The following is a 19485-nucleotide window of genomic DNA, read 5'->3' on the forward strand; positions in this document are numbered from 1 at the left end:
ACAATTTTAGGAATTACCTCTAAATCCTAAATGACAGTAAACCCATATTTTACATGAATTAGGAGACTTTAATGAACACCTTTACTCAGGTAGGAAGGAACTTCTAATAGAAAGCACTACCTAATCAAAATTCATTTTGAAACAGTAAATTCTTTATTCAGTCCCTTTCAGATCAAGTTTCTTAAGGTGGAGCATTTCTTAAATTATTTTATTATTTAAAAGAAAACTATTTTGGTATAAAGTCAGGGATAATTTTTGAAAGTGAAATTGCTCTTTGCAGTGAAAACTTTAAAAGCCGAGTGTTAATAATTATCTTTCAGAAAAAGCTAGACTTTAGATTCCTGACGACTGAATTTGTGATCACAAAAAAGAACAAAAAACATGCACAACTCAGGAGATTTACTGAATTACATTAATATTTGTTTGGCTTTAGTTGTTAATAGATTGCTGGAGTCGACTGACTAATCAATTAAAAGAGTATCTTGAGAGTTCAAATTTAATACACAATAACCTCAATAAGGTTTTTCAAAAGAAATTTTCCTGTCTTGGAAATTTACAAATTTTTTTACCGAACTTGTGCATGTTTTGGTGAAAGCAACAGAAGTACATGAGATTAGTTAAGAGAAAATACCTAGAATAACAAGCTAACCAGAGGCAGACATGTTCTTCAAAGAATTAATGTCATATGAGAGTGAAAAAATGCAAAGAATAGATTGCTTGCAGATATGGAATGTGTAGTTGCCTAATATTTGAATGTTGGCACACTGTAAATAAACTTGAAGAGCTACATTTGGTTTGGTTACATTCTTTGTGGGAAGTACCATATAGGATATAAAACAAAAACCAGCACATGGCCCACTCAGTATATTCTCCTTATGATTAATATGCAACAGAAGGAATTTTGATTGAATGGTCCATTTTTTTTTCAATTTATGTAAAACTTAAAATTCATATCAAATGAACTGAGAATAAAACAAGGAAAATACCCAATACTGTTAACCACTAAAGGATTGTTAAAATAAAAAAGTGCAAAGCCCAAACAACACATAATCACTTAATTAGAAAAAGCCAACAGCACAACAATCAAAGTATTCAAACTACAAAAATGTTTCATTTACATTAATACAGACCTTGCAGAAGAGCTATCTTATTGATTACATGATTTATCTTTCAGATAAACTACTATTTGGCTTCTCTTTTAATCAATCTAGAAAAGGTAAAACATATCACTTAAACTGTGCAGTGATATTTCTTTAGAATTCTCTCACATTACTGATCTGCTACAATATCTTTTACTTGGATAAGATGGACTTTGTGAACAGTGTATAAAGAATTACATGAAGACACAAAAGGTAAAGTCCTGGTAGTACCCAGTGAATTTCATGTGTACTTCATATGTATCCATTGTCAATACCTAAACAAGTATACACAGCTACTCCCTTACGTCTCTTAAAACGTGCATGTGGTAATTATCAACAATTACAGAAATATAATTTAAATAAAATGAACTTAGAAATCAAATACAAGATTAAAATGAGTAAGTAACAAAAACAACAGTAGTGTACACAGTTCTTACCATCTTTTGTATAACTGTATAAATATTCTTTATTCCCTTTCCCAGGATTACCTACAAAGTATTTAACTCAGTGAATCATCATATGCATTTATTCACTCACTTGCTGGGAAAAGAATAAGTGCTTAGCTTAGTTATAAACAAGTTGAATTCTAAGAGTATCAAAGTAATAATCAAGTTTGAAATGCCACTATGTAAGAAATGAATGTGATGGGTGCAACAAGAATACTATCAACAGCATCAGCTGTATAATGAAATTAATAGCCAATGATATAATCAAAATAAGTACAAAAATGGGCAGATTTTAAGCATTTTAAAATAAATATATTTACATGTAAATAATTGGTACTGTAATAAAAAAAATATTTGAAATAACTTTAATAAAGACTTATGTTCATGTCACTGAGCATTTTACAGAAAATACAAACATGTACACCTACTTAACAAGGTATCACAAAACTTGAATTTTGCATTTTCATGTGTTATTAAAATACTACATGTGTGACAAATACCTGATAAAAATATAAAATTGTGAAAAAAGAAATACATCAGAAATACAAAAACTTTTTATACACAGATATCTCAAATACACACCAAAATAACCCAAGCAACTAGAAATGAATTAAAAACAAAATCTGAAAGTTTCACATAAAAAAATTATCAACATGGAATTTAACTTTATTTGCAGGAAACAACTTTTTTTATAAATCAATTCAAGACTTTAAAAATACATATGTTTATTAAAATGGTATAATTTCTTCTAATTATAAAAACTAACAAACTGCTACTAAAAATTATATTTCTGTCAAAAACTGGAGAATCCATAAAATAGTTTAAAGTCTACTAAAAAGAACAAAATCCAGCTAATAAACTGTTATTCAGAGAAAAGTGTTTTTTTTTTATTTTAATGACTTTTCTATTAAAAAAACCAAGGTTAAAAACAGTAATTCAACAAGTAGTTAGAAGAAATTCACATCTATATCATCCACAATGCACAAACTTTACAACTGTATGAGTCTGCTTATTTAGTTATTATATCACTAATGTTTGTACACAAAACATTTAAGAAATTGTGTTGATACATGTCATCCTGATTTGACAACAACTTTAAAAATAAGGATTGGGAATGTTATAACTGATATTTTTGATCTTCAAGTTATCTATCTTTAACTTGTACATAATAAAATCCTTTCTTTTAGTTGCTTACAATATACAGTACAACATTGTACCAAACATGGTAACCATGATCTCACTAAACATGATAAAATGCTCTATTGCAAAATCCAAACAACTGCTAGGAATAAGTCTCTACTTTGATGTTAATATCAATGATAAAGAGATACTATACATGTAAAAAATAAAGGAACTATATTAATTAGTCAAATGTGTTTGTTGAGGCAGTGCTATATTACTAGGTTTCTCAAATTATTTTGTAATGTAAAATGCCAATGTAAAAAATATATCAAAGTTAAAGTAGACATTATTTGCTACTGAATCCTAAAGAAATAGTTTAATTTTGGCCAAAGGTAATGACTTATTTTTGTTCTTTTTTGAGTACAACAATAAATAAAAATGATGGAAGGAATGGCTATGGTGTGAACATTTAATTATATAATAAAATTGAAACAAACAAGTATTAAATTATTGTATAAACATTATTACTGGTCACAAAAGTGTCATTTTAAACAACTAAAGTCATTATTGCACTGACCACAAACAGTAACTCCTCTACTCAGAAGTTAATACTAATTACAAGCTCTAAATGCTTAATGCCTTTCTATGCAGTGGCTACAAAAGTAAAGAACTCCAACTAATAGTGAACCAGCCTATTTTGAAAGTGCTACAAACTGAGATAGTAAAAATAAAAAAAATTGTGAGCATGAAAATAAATAATGAAAGAAACTTTCCCAATCAGTTAAAAAAACTCCCAAATATTTTTATCCTCTTATGTACATTTCACCTAAACATTGTTATACACATCAAAAAGTTTTCATATATAACAAACCTGTTTGTGTGAGCAACTTTACAATTTAAAGAAACTATAAATTAGCCTCTTCATTTTAGTCTAACTATCTGACCACTTCTCACCATATGTTTTTGTAATAATCTTTTAGTTTTGTAATGAAATATATATGTAATCTCTCTCTCTGTGTGTGTGTGTGTATATATTATGGTGATCTATTTTACCATAACAATGTACTGCTTACTGAACAGCTTCTCCCAATTTTTCAGTTAAAGTACACAAAATTATATTACTGGTCTTGCCAGATATTTTACATTGTTTTGTATATATGTGTGTAGAAAAACACCAATTGTGAATTACCACAAAATACATACATCAAATATATTTACTTTTAACATACAACATTCTAACATGTTTATCAATCATGATGTACATATTTTCTATTTTTATAATGAAAATATTCTGTTTATGAAATTACGTGCAAGAATTCATTAGTCCATTTGAAAACTTGCTTTTATATCTAACTCACAAATTATTAAACTATTTGAGAAGAAATAAAACAATAACTAGAGGTGAAGGTAACAGACAGAAAAGAGGTTAAATTAACTATACATACCACTACACGTACACATTTGTAAATGCACACCAACTTTAAATATGAGACTTAAGTTGTCATTTACATATCTTATAAAAGTAGAAATAACATGTTAACAAGTTTATTTACAAAGAAGTAAAACTTAAATTTCACTCTTTGCTGAGTGTCATTGAAGTAGTTTTATCCAAGCATTAACTACCAATATAACAAATGCAATGTATGGTATATCAGTAAAAAATCTTCAAATGTCACCATTTTTTCTTCTCAAACACTTTCAAGATTAACCAATGAGAAAATTCAAAATCAAATAATGTAGATTATGCAGTTTAAAAAACAAATATATATATATATATTTTAGTTATAACAAATGTTTAGATTCAAAAGAAAATTAAACCTCCCCTACACAAACATACAAGCAATGTTGTTTGAAGCCAAAAAGTATTCACAAATCACTTTAATGAAATTTCTAAAAAGTCTTCCTTTCTTGGCATATCAGTTTCAGGAAATGCAAACAAAACAGAATTACTAAATGGCAATACTAAATACAAGCAATGACTGGTTGAATTGTTCAACACAGCAAACAATAATGCCAAATTTTCTTCATACACAGCCCTTTTGAAGTTCATACAGTTATGAAGAGTAAGAAATGAAAGAAACTGAATTTACTCAAACAGAACAGAGAAATATGGTTACAAAAGAAAATCAGAAAATCTAAATTGTCAAATGTTAACAAATTTAAAATATAATTAAATTTAAAACCCCAAATCCACAAATTCAGCTTGTATGCAGAATTGTGTCTTAATATATGGATAAAAATAAAGAAACTAATGATTTGTTTAGTAGCTAACAAAGTGTGACCCAAAATATTACATATTTGTTTGAAATTTTATTGATTATACCAGTTCACTTAAAAGTAAATCCTCTACTAAAATCAATCATTTTCATCACTTTATTTAAACATCATAAACTTAATTATGAGATGCAAAAAACTTGAGAATGCCAACTAATGAATGAACAAGACCATCAAACAGCATTTCACAAACAAAATTACAACTTATTTTCTGTAAAATTGCATAAAGGCAAAGCTAAGTTACTCTGCTAATTGTAGAAACCTTCCTATCAATGTTTTAGATATATAACTATCAAAACTTAGGTTACATTTTTAAGTTACCATTTAAAACACTATACAAAAACCTTATACTGCATGACAAATAAAATTAAATACAAAACTACTATAGTCTATAAGCTTACATGTAAAGTGAAACCTTGATAAATATTAATTGCAAAAACAAGTCTGTAAACTATCACAAGGAGGAAAACATTGTCTCTTTTGAAAACTAAAGTGCATTTACTGTGATCGTGTTAGCTGACAAACAGAACACTGACTCTGTAATTCTTTATTTGTAAATTATTTTTACTACTTATCTTTAAAATATTTTAAAATTACAATTAAAGTATACAATTTGACAAATTCAATAAGCTAAACAACACTAAGCTTACTGATTTATAAACTGTATGCTGTTAAAATCTGCCAGTACTCTTATTCCACATACAACGAAACTAAGTAAGAAAGACTATGCCAAATGTATTTTAATTTACTTTTACCTCAAAGTACTCTAAAAATTCATGAGACAAATTATTCCATGTATAATACCTCCTAGCAATCAATGATCTAAACAAATACTCTAAACAAAAATCTCAAGGGTATAAATAAACCTTCCCACCTTACAAATATTGGAATTAATGTACAGTGATGTTTTACCTACCTTTCAAATTAAAGAAGAGTAACTGGGAATGAATGCTGCATACAAGATAAATGACTGAAAAATCTTCAATATTTATACATTTATAGCTACATAAAACAAATGCTCCTGGTTATGAATACCACTTCATAAGTTTGAATGAAACAGCTAATAAAATAACTGTACAATTATGAATTAAATAGCTGAGGCATGAGAAAACAGATTACCTAAACATTAACTTCAAAGTGCTTTAAAATGTTTCTATATAGCAGAATTTCTGAGTTTTGAGAGAGCAGTAACAGGTGATAAAGTTTGGATTCCAGCCTTACAAGAAACAACTGTAGCATGGTCTAGCTTCCCAGGAACCATTGCTAGCTTCTCCCCAACCTTTCGTCGACGTCTACGCTGTTCAAGTTGATTTAAAGCAGCAGCATTATCCTTGTAAAGTTCAGGATCCTCCAAGATCCTTCTCTTAGCTACTGTAAGCTTAGTAGCAAAATCAATCATCTGCTCACACAGTTGATGTGCAGTTTCACAAGGCTTGTCACCCTCATTTACTCCATTTGTGAGAAGGTCTTCCATCCGCAAAAGTGTAAGTTCATGTCGTTGATGAGCTTCAACCATTGGCAGTGTAATTTCAGCTTGATGACTGTGCTTTTCATCTCCATTACTATTTGCTCTTTGTAATATCTCTTGTTTCTGGATTTTGCTTTCTTCTGGAGTGTCCTCTATTGTTGCTTTTGGTGCAGTTCTCTCACTTTTCTTAGGGAGGGCAAACTTTCCTACGACAGGATCAAAATTATCAGATATTCCATCACTTGTTAAAAACACTATATCACCAGGGTCAACTACTGTCATAGCAACAGTAAGATTGCTGAGTTCAGGGTTCTGTCCATCAACAGGCCCTAGAGCACCAAGAGCATCCCTCATGTCTCGCATTGAATAAATGTCATGAGATCCTACCAAATAAAAACTAATTTTAATCAACAGTGTCCAGGTTGGTGTACAAATCAATGTCATTCAAAAATATAGCATTACAATTTTTTAAACCACTAAGAACTGTAAGGCATATTGATTATTCCATTCTGAACCATAAAAAAACTTTAGAAACAATACCAAACATTAGGAATAATAAAACTCAATCATAAATTCAGACTAACATTTCTTTGAACAGTAAAGTTAAGAGTCAAACAGTGTTAAAATGTTTACTGAAGAGGTTGAGACAGATTATAAATTAAAAAAAAAAGATTAAATGCAGAAATATGAAGAACACTATTTCATAAAAATGTATTATAATGGGTGAAGTGTTTCATTCTATTATACACATATTTAGAAAATTAATATTTTTATTTAGAAATATACTTTTTGTTTTATAAATGAAACTGATTTTAGTGTCATATCAGCTACTAACACTTGCAGAAAAAGAGCAAAAAAACTTGTTTTCTCCATTGCATTGTATACTGTCCTTAGACAAAAGATTGGCATGTGGAGAGGGAAAGGAAGATTTCATTTCAGCCTTGGAAACTGTCTGTCAAATTAAAGGATGCCTGTTATAGGGTATTAATCTGAAAAAAAAAGGCAAGTAAGGACACAGTGTATATAAAGAAGCAGTCAGCACCATACAGTTATTAGTGCCTTTCATAAATTGTGAGAAAAATGTAAGGATAAGAAAGAAGAGTTTGAAGTATTGGTAGGGCTTATGATTGACCAGTTGGTTTGCTATACTCTTGACGACAATCTTTAAGAACAAATCAAGTATCTCAGTCTCATAATATCTAGGTTTTAAAGATATTATATCAAGAAAGCACGCTCCTTTGACTTCTTATTGGTGGGGGAAGTCAGACTAAAAAATTCAGTACCCTTTTTATCATTAATCGCATACATATGCTCTACGTGTATATCATGATAATGGAAATATCCTAGTTAGAATAACAAGGCAAGGTATGTAGTGTGAAAACCACTAGCTTCCTAAGCTATGAAAAAAAACAACTTTTAAATTCCAAGTGGATAGTTTTTTGTTTTGTTTTTATCTTATAAACAATAAGAAGAGTTTTGTGTTATATGAAACAATGTAGACTAACAACTCAACTAAGTAAAAAGAAGCACGAGACCCAAGATTAATCATTTTCACACTGAGGAAAAATGTCTGTGTAGAAAAAAATGCACAAATAAAACAGAATAGAGAAAAGCACTTATCAAAATATCTAAAACTGATTTTTTTCTTTGGAGCCAGTCTAATCCAAATTCAAACTTGGCATGAAGTTAACAATTGATGAATGTTTAGCACAGCTCAGAATTGTCTGAAAAGTGCAAAAGCTTTAAGAAGTTATACTTTATATGTTTGCACAGAAAGAATCTGACAGAGTTTTAAAAATTAACCCCATATACCTTAAAACAGGTTGGTTCCTACAGGTGAAGGTGAGAGATTAAGCCATCTATGGTATGGAAATAATTCTGTCCAAATTTGTTTCATGTTTAATATCAGTATGTCTTTACCTACAATGACATCTATTAATAATGGAAATTGGGTATAAAAGTCAGATCTGATAGCAATGCACAACAGTTTTTGCTTCTTGAACACTGTTGGGTGTTCCTTATAGATTCTTGGCTGTTGATCACAAAAATTACATCCAAATTTGCCCATCACATACCGTTTCATCAAAATCTGTTTTCACCAGGACATTGCTACAATGGAAAAACAATATCAGGGCAACTGGAATCTGTCAATGCTTGCTGACTACTGTTGGACACTGCAATGTGATGCACCGGACATTGAATACAAATGAAAATCTGGAGCAAAACACTCTTAATTACGTTGAACTTAATAGCGTATTAGAAACATAAACGCAATTAAATACGTTATTGCCTGCAAACAGTTAAATGTCTATTTCTCAGAGTTCCTACGTGATGAAGCAAAACCAAAACTATATTTGTGCATACCCACCAGGTACCTGTCACAATCAGCAAAAACTTTTCAAAAAAATTGTTGTGCAGTGTAGTTAGAAGAAAGAAACCAAATGAACAGCAATGAGATTATTAGTTCATTATCTTCATATTTTCAATTAAAATATTATAAAGATATCAGTAGTTTCTTGTACTTCTTTTGCTAAAACACTTTAGGTTTGTTGCTTTGTTTCTGTGTTAGATATAAATAGGCATAATAAGCTACCTGGGCTATACAATACAGTGTACACATTGCAAGAACCAAATTCAAATTTGAACATAAACCCTCAATGACAAAGATAAAAACAAGTCACAAAAAGCATATGGTAAATGCAAAATGGTATAGGAATGGAAGTGCCAAAAAGAATGTAATCAAGAATATAGGGATGATCTGTGTATAGCTGTTTTTTATTATTGTTTGTGATGTTTTTCCCTGACTGAAAGGTAGTGTATTCTATAAAAGTGTGTAAAAAATAGAATATATTATATGTATTGTTTTTTTCACTTCACACTCAATTTAGGGATTGACTCTCTGAAGACACTAGGTCTATAGAGTACAACATATTGAGTATTTTACACATTACAGTCATTTACTGTTCCAATATTATTGGCTAGTAATTCCTGTTTCACCCTGTACTTAAGCTTTTTAATTTGTTTCTGTAAGAAAAGCTAACTTCAGGGGATAATAATAATATCATTTACATTAGAATTATGATTTATTTTAAAATTACTACTAGTAATTATAACTAAGCAATGACATGTGCTACACAGAAACATGGAATGGATTTAGGTTTAAACTGATCTTAGTAATAAAGTACTTGTAGAATTATCTCAACTGAAACAAGAAAATAGATGAACAATTTGACAAGTTGGTCACTTTGTAGTTTGGTATCTTAACAATGTTTTCTTACCTTGTTTTGGGGACTGTTGGACAAATAAAAAATGAAAGTGAGTGGTAGCCATAGTATAAAGTAAAACTCTGTCATTGTTCAGTTTTTAGAGTGCACTTTTGTATTATGATAATTAAGTACCTTTACCACCCCCTACAAACAGTCTATTGACTACGATAACTAGACAACATAAAGTCATGTAACTCAGTCTTGTTCTGCAATTTGTCAGCCACAAGCAAAGTAAGCATCATTCACATTTGCAAACTTTTCACTAGATCTCTTCATTAAAATGACTAAATCGATTCAATCATGCATCACATAAAATTGGAAGAGATATGAAATCAATCACAAAAAACATTTAATAATAGATAAGTTGATTAATCAAAACAATTCAATTAACTACTGATAGTCATATTAACCATTGTCCAAGCAAACATTTCCCCCATCACATCCACACCTATTATGATGACTGATGATTTTTTTTGTGTTTTGGTCAAACAATTGATAATATTTGCTAAAATATGCTTGTATAAATGTCATTTTTACATTAGCATGAATTTTGTATGCTTATATTCAACATCTGAGTTCGCATAGACATGGTACCTAATGTCTCAAAATTCACAGGTCACTCCAATTAATAAACACAAGAATGTGCAAGACAGAATTTATATATATATAAAACATTTTCTGAAGAGTAGTTATAGTACTTTGATAACAAATGGCTAATACATACAAACATTTGATTATAAAAAAAAACTGTATTAATTTTATCCCACTTCCTTGATTATTAATAACACTTAAAATAATTAAAAACAGATGCCATCTTACCTTGAGTTATTTCTCTTACACCATACTTTTTGCTGTAAACATAGGCAAGACTATCCCCTACATTACAAGTGCAAACAATAAATTTGTTGGAATCTTTCATCTGACATAAAACAGCAGCACATAATGTTGTGAGCATCCCATCCTCCTGAAGAATTAAATTGTGAGCAGCATGGAAGGATCGCAAGAGACAAATGAAAATATCCTGTATTTAAGAAACAGGTAAGTGTTAGAATAATGGTGTTCAGTAGATACACATAGCACTAGTACACACAAAACAATAACATTCATGTTTATGAAATAACTGATAAAATACAATAAAAATAGCAAATTACCAAGTTCTGTATACTTTAGGTATTACATATCTAAGTACCTTTTTTTTTTTACATTAGAATGATAAGCACTAATAAAATTTACAAATAAAAATCATAATTACATAGAAATAGTATCTTTGTTTATAGAAATTAATGATTACATATCTTAAAATATGCAAGAATATTTTATTCTGTCTGATACACAATATGTTGAATTGTCTGCATCTTATAGTCAATGAATATAAATCTGTGTAAATAGTTGCAAAGTAAGTTCAAATTTATATCATAATAAACTTAAATAAGGTAGAATAAAACGTGAAAATATCCATTTAAATATATTCCATATGATACTGGCTCACCACTCTCCTCAGTGGAAAGCTAGTTTAGTTTGGTAACAAAGCAGCAATGCATTTAAAGGTTTTACACTGAATTTTAAATAATCATCCATAGCAACTTTCTCTAACTAAAGACAAAATATTAAGTAGGATTAAAATATTTAGCAGGCCAGAGTAGATGACCAAAAAAAGCAGGAGGAGTTCAGGGTAATGTCATACAGGAAACAGTGCAAAGGGTGACTGTTTCCCAATTTTCCAAAACAGACCAACCCCAATTAAGAAATCAAAGGATTGGCAAGAACAGACAGAAATTCCCCTCTGCTTTACTCATGAAGTTCATGAGTTGCAGTCCACAAAATAGTTTCAGTGAGTTATAATACACAGATATACAACACCAGGAAAGTACCAAGTGGTCTTACAGAAACATCCCCTCTCAACCATGAGCATTATAATAATTACTTCAATTATTGTGGGTTTGAAACAAAGTATAGCTGACCAGGCAATACCCATTACAAGGTAAGATTCATAAAAAGGTGCTAACTTTAGGGAAGCTGAATAGAATAAACAAAGGATGAACAGAGGGAACAACAGTTACTGCAGGCAAAAGGCAAATTGATGTGTGTAGAATTTCCATGGAAGTAAATGATATCTGTCAGAAAAAAAAACAGTCATATCTAACAGATAATGAGTGACAATGGTCTGTCAGAGGAAGACACTCATGTCTAATAGATAATGGTGTTAAGAGTAGTTTACTTTCTAACTGAATGATCTCCTACACAGAGTGGCAAAGACAAGCAGCACAAAACATAATAAAGTGACAAATTTGGCACAAAGTGATGTTATGGAGATAGAAACCTTCTACATACAAGTCCAAACAAGTATGCCAGATGTGATGACATACCTAACCAATGAGAGTAACAGGATACAAAACACTGTAGACTAAAGGAAGCAAAACTTGCCAAATAACACCTGAAGAAACAAACCACACAATTAAGCCCATAAATATTGGAATGGAAGTACAGGTGGAAAATGGAAGGGAAGGAAATGGGTGTGAAAGCCAGAATACAATTAATAGTGCCATTGTAGGGAAGAAGGCTGGAATAGAGAATGACACAAGAGGAATGGTAAGGATGTGAGGTAACATGAATGGTATAAAAATCTGAACAATGACAACCACATGGAAGGAAAAGAAGGAGTTAGATTATGAGGGAGGGAAGATATATAAAACATTAAAATCTGAAAAGTAGAATGTGAAAGAGCATAAAAGACCACACTGAGATTCCACAAGGCAAAGCAAAGGAATGAAAAAGACTGGGTAAGAAAAAACCCAGAAGAAATGAAACGAGATACAAAAGACTGTGAGAGAAAGGCACAGACAAGCTTTTGACAAATTACTAGGTGAAGAATAGGAAAGAAAGGAAGAAAGGAAGGTTGGGAAGGACAGAAACAACAATGAAGAGATCAAAGTCATAGATATACCAACATCAGAGGGAAAGAGACATGGAAGAAGGTTACATGGATTCAGAAGAAAGTACGCAAAATGTGGATCAGTCAGTGGGTTGATACAATAGACAGAACAAAACCATGAAACCAAGAGAAAATCTACTGCTCAGTGTTCACTGAAAGGAACACCTATGAGACCAACCCTTGAGAATGAGAGCTTCTAAGGAAGTCAATATTCCTAAAGAGATAGAGCATATCAACCCATAAGAAAGGTCAAGAACTGCACACTCTAAATCCAAAGACAAAGCAAAAGGCTGAGCTTGACTAAGGCTGGCAAGAACCAAATATCCCAAATGAATGGGATATTGAAAGGGTGTCAGAACAAACTTCCTTTTTGTCATAAGGAAACCAACCCATTCTGCATCTTGTAGAAATAGAGGAGTGAGGACTCTGGATAGGTAATGGGAGAAAGCAAGCAGGAGTCAGTCAAATCAGAGAAGGAAGAATGTATGACTCATGGAGTGAAGAAAAGACAGGTAAATATTTGTATTTCCCAATAAAACATGTAGAGCTGTTTAGAATCATGAACATAGGAAAAGGAACCAAATATAAAATCAGCCCTATGAATATCTAAGGTACCAGACAGAGAAAGTAACCTAAAGAAAGACACAGAATTACGTTTTACATTATTAAAATTAAGATGTACATACATAACAATGAAAAAATTATTCAAAGAAAACAAAAATATTTGTTAGTAGTGTAGTAATGATACAGAAGACATAAACTAACCTAACATACCCTAAACACATAAGTACTTATATGTATGAATTGGATACACTATCTAAACGTACACAGGCCGAAAAGTATACAATAAAAAGGAATTAGAATTAGAAGTTACAAATAGTTTAGATATATATAACAAACACCCAATTGAAATATACATAAAGTACTGGTCAATAACAAAGTAGCAAAACATTTAAAATTAACGAACACACAGTGATAAAACTTTCCAAACTTACAAAGTAATAATATCAAACATACAGTTAAATTAAAGTAACATAGCTAGCAGAGTACACCTGAAGATATAACTTAAAGTCCATGCATGGATGTGAAATACACAAGTCTCTCATGAGTAAAGGTCAAAAGGCTTTGTAACAAGGTCTACCATGCATGTATCAACCTGGTATGAGGTATGCATGTTGAAAACTTATCACAAATCTCCTGAGAGAACTTCAAGCTAAATAATAAAAGAAGAGAAGAACACGTCTCTCCAAATTGAAAGATGTGGTGGCAGCAGCTGGGGAGAAGGTGTCTGAAAAAGTGGCAACCCAATGAGTGTCCCCTTCCTGAGAAACAGTTATATTAAAAATTAAAAGAAAGTGCTGGCTGAATGTAAGACTAAGTCTTCAAGAACCAAACCATACATTTTCTCAGTAGATAAAGCTGACAGTATGTCCATGGTAGTTGCATTATCTGCAGTCACTTGCCACAGTAATATTTTTTTACCACACAGAAAATCTCAAGTTAACCCTTTTGCAATGAGTCACAGGTCAAAGTCCATATCATCACATTTGTTGACATGCATTCAAAATGTTATTGAACTGCTACTTTATCAATTTATGTCCATAAATTTGGAATCAAATTTAGATTATAATTCAAACTTTAATGTTATATGAGTTAATTTCTAAATTAAAATTATTATAAGAACATGCTTAGAGATTTTATTGAGTCATGTGGTATGTTTAATGAGGCACTGTTTGAAATTAGATGTTTGTGATGTCAAAATACTAAACCAACAGCTTCCAACAAATTAGAAACTCAAATTACAAATACTGACAAGTTAGAATATAAAATAAGAACTTCATTTTTAATTTTGCTAAGATGCGACTTGTGTACTGAATCAAATGCAGTGGCCTGTTTAATCTTTTTCATTTTTTGAAACAGTCAATCCCTTATATACCCTTACTATAACATACAATGTGAGTAACCAATTAACAGCTTAAAATATCCCCTTTGTATTGTTTTAAGCCATTGTAATCTGTGAAAACGCTTTCACGTTCTTTTGAACCAAGATTTCAAAAAGGTAGGTAATGGCTTTAGTTTAAACTACATGTAGTTTCATATTCTTTTAAATCTAAATACATCTTATTTATTAAGCTTAATAAATTAGAGTGGAATTCTGGGTATAGTTATTTATGATTCAACTGTTTAAATAAAACCTAAAAAAATGTTTGCTATTCTCAACATGCAAAATTTTAAAAGGCTTAGCAACCTATTTCCAGCAGCAATCAAGTTCAAAGGTTATAGCAAGAAAAAATTGTTTGCTTTACTTCTGTATTTATTGTTCTATATTTTAAGAAAAATTCATTTAATTTATTTTTAAATAGTAATAATCTGTACAGATATATAATATATAATAATTGAAATATGACTATATTACAAAATACTAGCCTACTAAAACACAGCCAAGATAGGGAAGACTAAAGATCAGTTTTATGTTACTGGATACACAACAAATGCACATGCACCACATCAATGCAAGTTATGTGATATTAGCCAGGCATGACTAGAAGGACAATGTAATAAATATTATACAGCATTATGAGACTTAAGCTACTTACACTAAAAATATTTATATTTTTACATTATAATATTTAGTCATTCTAGCATAAAAAAATATCTATTTCCTAATTGTTTTATGATGGTTACAAGGTTGGCAAAGTAACAGACCCCACACAGAGTAAAGAAAATAAAATACAGTCTTACTGAAAACAAATGTTTGAGATTTATGGGGCAAAAAATAGTTTTCTAAGTCACAACATGAAATCACTTTGTGCTTAGAGTAGTAACAAGACTATTTTCACAAACAACTCATTAGTAAAAAATATTTCATTAAAAATTCTGATTTTTTGTGTACAAATATACCAACTTTTGTGAAGATACATATGCTGTATCAAAAGTTATAATGCAAATACTTAACATGTGCAAATGTGCAAACAAAGTTGTGTATACTACCAAGCTCATTGTGAAAGAGTTGATACTAAAACACCTAGAATTTGGGAACAGAAAAATTTTGACTGCAAATTTGTGGAAATAAATGAAATCAAACATGAAAATTAGAAATTGCTGAATAAATTGTAGTCACTAAAAAAATTAAATGTCTAAGCTGGGTCATGCCAATTGAGAAAATTAAGACTGAATGGGAATAAATCAGAGCAGTGTAGAATCAGGAACATAAGAAAAGGAACCAAAGTTTAGCTCAGCCCTACAAATATCTAATGTACCAGACAGAGAAGTTACCTGTTATAAGTGCTACTGGTGGAAAGTAGTCACATGATATGATCACATTCAGAAATGGTACAAATTTGGTTAAAGGGCAGACAACAATCCAGATATCTTTTGTGAGAGGAGGCAAGTCCATTTCAGAATAAGATAACTGTGATTCTTGTACTTCACAAGAATGTGAGTATTATTAAATATTTATGTTATGCTGTTTTTGTCTTTAATATCCAAAACATAAGCAGCAAACTTACTAAAAGTAGATATAAATAAGGGCATTATAGAAGGTTAAAGCTTCATTCATTTTCCTATGATAGTTGAAAAACGTAGAAGTAGCACAGATAAAAGTTTCTTATTTTGAAAAAAATCTTTGTACCAAAATATAAAGAAGCTGAATATTTCAAGTTTTTGTTGCTACTGATTCAAATTTATATTATATCAATAATACATAATTATGATGTTTTTAAAATTGGCATAAAACATAGCATAACATTTTAAATTTTATAAATGATTATGATTGTTCTTGGAACCAAGATCCTGTAAACAACAGGTTTGTTAATTAACAATTTATTTTTCAAACAATATAAAAGATTAATTACTAACAAGAAGTAAATGGGATGAATTCAAACAATAACAAAGTCAAATTCATCCCAATCCTGACATGCTTTGTAATAAAATACATTTTAAAGTGAATAAAATGTATTCTTGTTTGAATATATTGAATAATGGACACAAATTCAAAAGAACAAAAATAAACATTACTTAGAACATATTAGAATTCTCTTGCATTCACTTTTTGTTTCTTTTTGAAGGTATAATGTAATAATTTGTACCAAAAATATAAATGTACCACATGCAAGTTTTAAAAGTTATTACCAAGGTAGTTTCTATCTTCCCTCCTTCTCGGTATAATGCTTTGTTAAGGTAATCCATGCAGCCATGAACAGCACACCTTGCAGCAAGACATGATTTCTCTCCCCAGTTCACTCCATCAGCTAACACCAAAATGGCACTGTTTTCTCGCAAACAGACTCCAAAAGCATCAGCAATTGGTTCACCTGTAGTTTGGCAATAAAAGTAGTTATGATTAATAGTGTTAAAACAAAAAATAAACTAGTTCTTGCAACTGGTGTTTAAGTTTATTTTAAAGACAGTGATAATATAATTATACTCAACTGAACAAAAATTCAATTTTTCTTTCATTAGGAGAGATATCCTAATGAAATTTATTTGGGGATGTAAAATATATCTAAAGATTTCCAACATTAAAACAAATGATTTGCACTTAAACATTATATATATATGATAAGCAAAAACAGTTTATTATAAATTATATATGTACACAAACATATTAATAAAATTTCTCATAAGCTGTAATTAACTTCACACTACCCAACTGTAAGTAACTTTCCACAAAGTCATTCACTGACACACATAGAATGAACTGCTAAATATGGAGGCTTAATAAAAATTCGCTAAACATTAGTTGCCAAAATCTGTTCTTGGGCAAAGGTGTACTGCAAAATAAACAGACAGGCTTAAAAATAACAACCAATATCTACATTGATACAACAGACATTTGTTAAAACCAAGTTTTAACTTGAAATTACCATTATTATACACATACAGTCATGTGAAAAAGTTAGGACACCCTATGAAAGCCTGTGTATTTTTGTAACTTGTTTGGATATATAGATATTTAATCTCAATTTTAACATTACTGAGAGATTGTAAGAATATAACTAAACAATTAAAACTGAAGAAAACTTTTCAAGATTTTTTGTAAATGTAATTCTACAAAAATGCATATTCTAACTGAGGAAAAAGTTAGGACAGCCTACCCCCTAATAGCTGGTGTTACCCCCTTTGGCTGAAATAACTGTGGTGAGATGCTTCTTGTAGCCATCTACCAGTCTCTGACATTGGTCTGAAGAAAGTTTGGCCCACTCCTCAATGCAGAATTCTTTCAGCTGTGAGATGTTTGAAGGGTTTCTTGCATGTACAGCCCATTTCAAGTCACTCCACAGCATCTCAATGGGATTAAGATATGGGCTTTGACTCGGCCATTCCAGGACTCTCAATTTCTTAGTTTTCAGCCAGTCCTTGGTGGATTTACTGGTATGTTTTTGGTCATTGTCATGTTGCAGAGTGCAGTTCTGCTTCAGCTTTAATTTTCTTACAGATGGACTCACATGTTCCTCAAGCCCACCAAACTAAATGTCTGAGGTTTAAATAGGGCAAGCCTCATTCAAAACGCTGGGTAACGATCTTCTAATCATGTGCGCCTGGTGTGATACACCTGTGTGTGAGATGAGCCATTTTAAGTGGGAATAATTGTGGGGTTGTCTATCAGGAACATAGGGTGTTCATAGGGTGTCCTAACTTTTTCACATGACTGTACATTCAATAAATTTATTTTTTCTCAAAGTAGCAGAATTAACAGAAGTTCTAACAAATTCTAGTCTACTGAATTAATTTATAGTTCACTATTTATCACTACTTTCCTGAACATTTCTGAATTAATTTATAGTTCACCATCTATCACCACTTTCCTAAACATTTTTTTCCTCTAGTGAACTGTTTTCTACATTTTTTATTTTAGTTCCTTTAATTTTACTTTAATGCTTTGAATACAATCCTTCTCATTATAAATGTGTATATTTTGACTTGGTATAACCATTAATAATTTTTCTCGTACCTGCATTTTCTCTTGTGACAGGATGACATTCATACAGAGTTGTAGCAATACCATACGCTTCATTGGAAGGTTTGTTCCAGTTCTTCACACCAGCTATATAATCTCCTTCATTGGGAAAATCATGTTCCTGAACTGTGTTTTCTTGGTTATTACCTTCATAATGCTTTATCCTTTCTAAACGTTTAAAAGTTAATACAGAAAATATTTAAATTTAAATTTACATTTCACATTTGTAGGAATTTTTGTAAATAAAACCTACACTGAGGGATATCTGCACTAGCTGTCCCTAATTTAGCAGTGTAAGACTAGAGGAAAAGCAACTAGTCATCAACATCCACTGCAAACTCTTCAAATACTCTTTTACCAATGAATAGTGGGATTAATTGTCACATTATAATACCCAAAGCTGAAAGGGCGAGCATGTTTGGTGTGATGGATATTCAAGCCTGCAAATTTCAGATTGCAAGTCAAGTGCTCTAACCACCTGGCCATGCTGTGCCAGAACTCAAATGTAAAACAGTTCTGAACTCATGGAAGTCTTGCACTGTTTACAGGTTCTTTGAGTCCAAAATTGAACATACATGTAAGTAAATAAATACATCCCCCATTTCCTGATACAAACAGTAGTGAAGATATGTTAGGCATACCAAATCCCTTTGCTTATCATTGTACACTACTCTAGTGATGAATAGATCAGACCTATTCTGAAAAATGTGTTTAACCTATTGATTTCAGTGTTAACTTTTATTTTACTTTTATTCAATCCAAGAATCTATCTAACTTATAGATATAATCATAATAATTGTACATATTGAAGTTCACCTTTAGACAAAGTCTATTTTTTATGTGTAAAAATGTACATCTCATACCATAATCACAAAAGTG

At 30.7% G+C, this 19485-nt stretch overlaps 1 protein-coding gene across 4 annotated transcripts in view; it reads right to left on the reverse strand.

The window, feature by feature from the left end:
* Nucleotides 1-1933: 1933 nt before the first annotated feature.
* The window catches only part of LOC143240647 (PP2C-like domain-containing protein CG9801), a 29184-nt gene continuing 11632 nt past the window's right edge, over nt 1934-19485 (reverse strand). For all 4 annotated transcript variants that reach the window (XM_076483419.1, XM_076483428.1, XM_076483447.1 and 1 more), the window contains exons 3-6: nt 18601-18774; nt 16779-16960; nt 10535-10736; nt 1934-6832 (exon numbers count right to left, since the gene is read on the reverse strand). In XM_076483419.1, the coding sequence (XP_076339534.1) occupies nt 6135-6832; nt 10535-10736; nt 16779-16960; nt 18601-18774 (1256 nt within the window). In that variant the 3' untranslated portion in view covers nt 1934-6134. The remainder of the gene's footprint in view (nt 6833-10534; nt 10737-16778; nt 16961-18600; nt 18775-19485) is intronic.

This window comes from Tachypleus tridentatus, chromosome 2, assembly GCF_004210375.1.
Source record: "Tachypleus tridentatus isolate NWPU-2018 chromosome 2, ASM421037v1, whole genome shotgun sequence".
In the NCBI taxonomy this organism is placed as follows: Eukaryota; Metazoa; Arthropoda; class Merostomata; order Xiphosura; family Limulidae; genus Tachypleus; species Tachypleus tridentatus.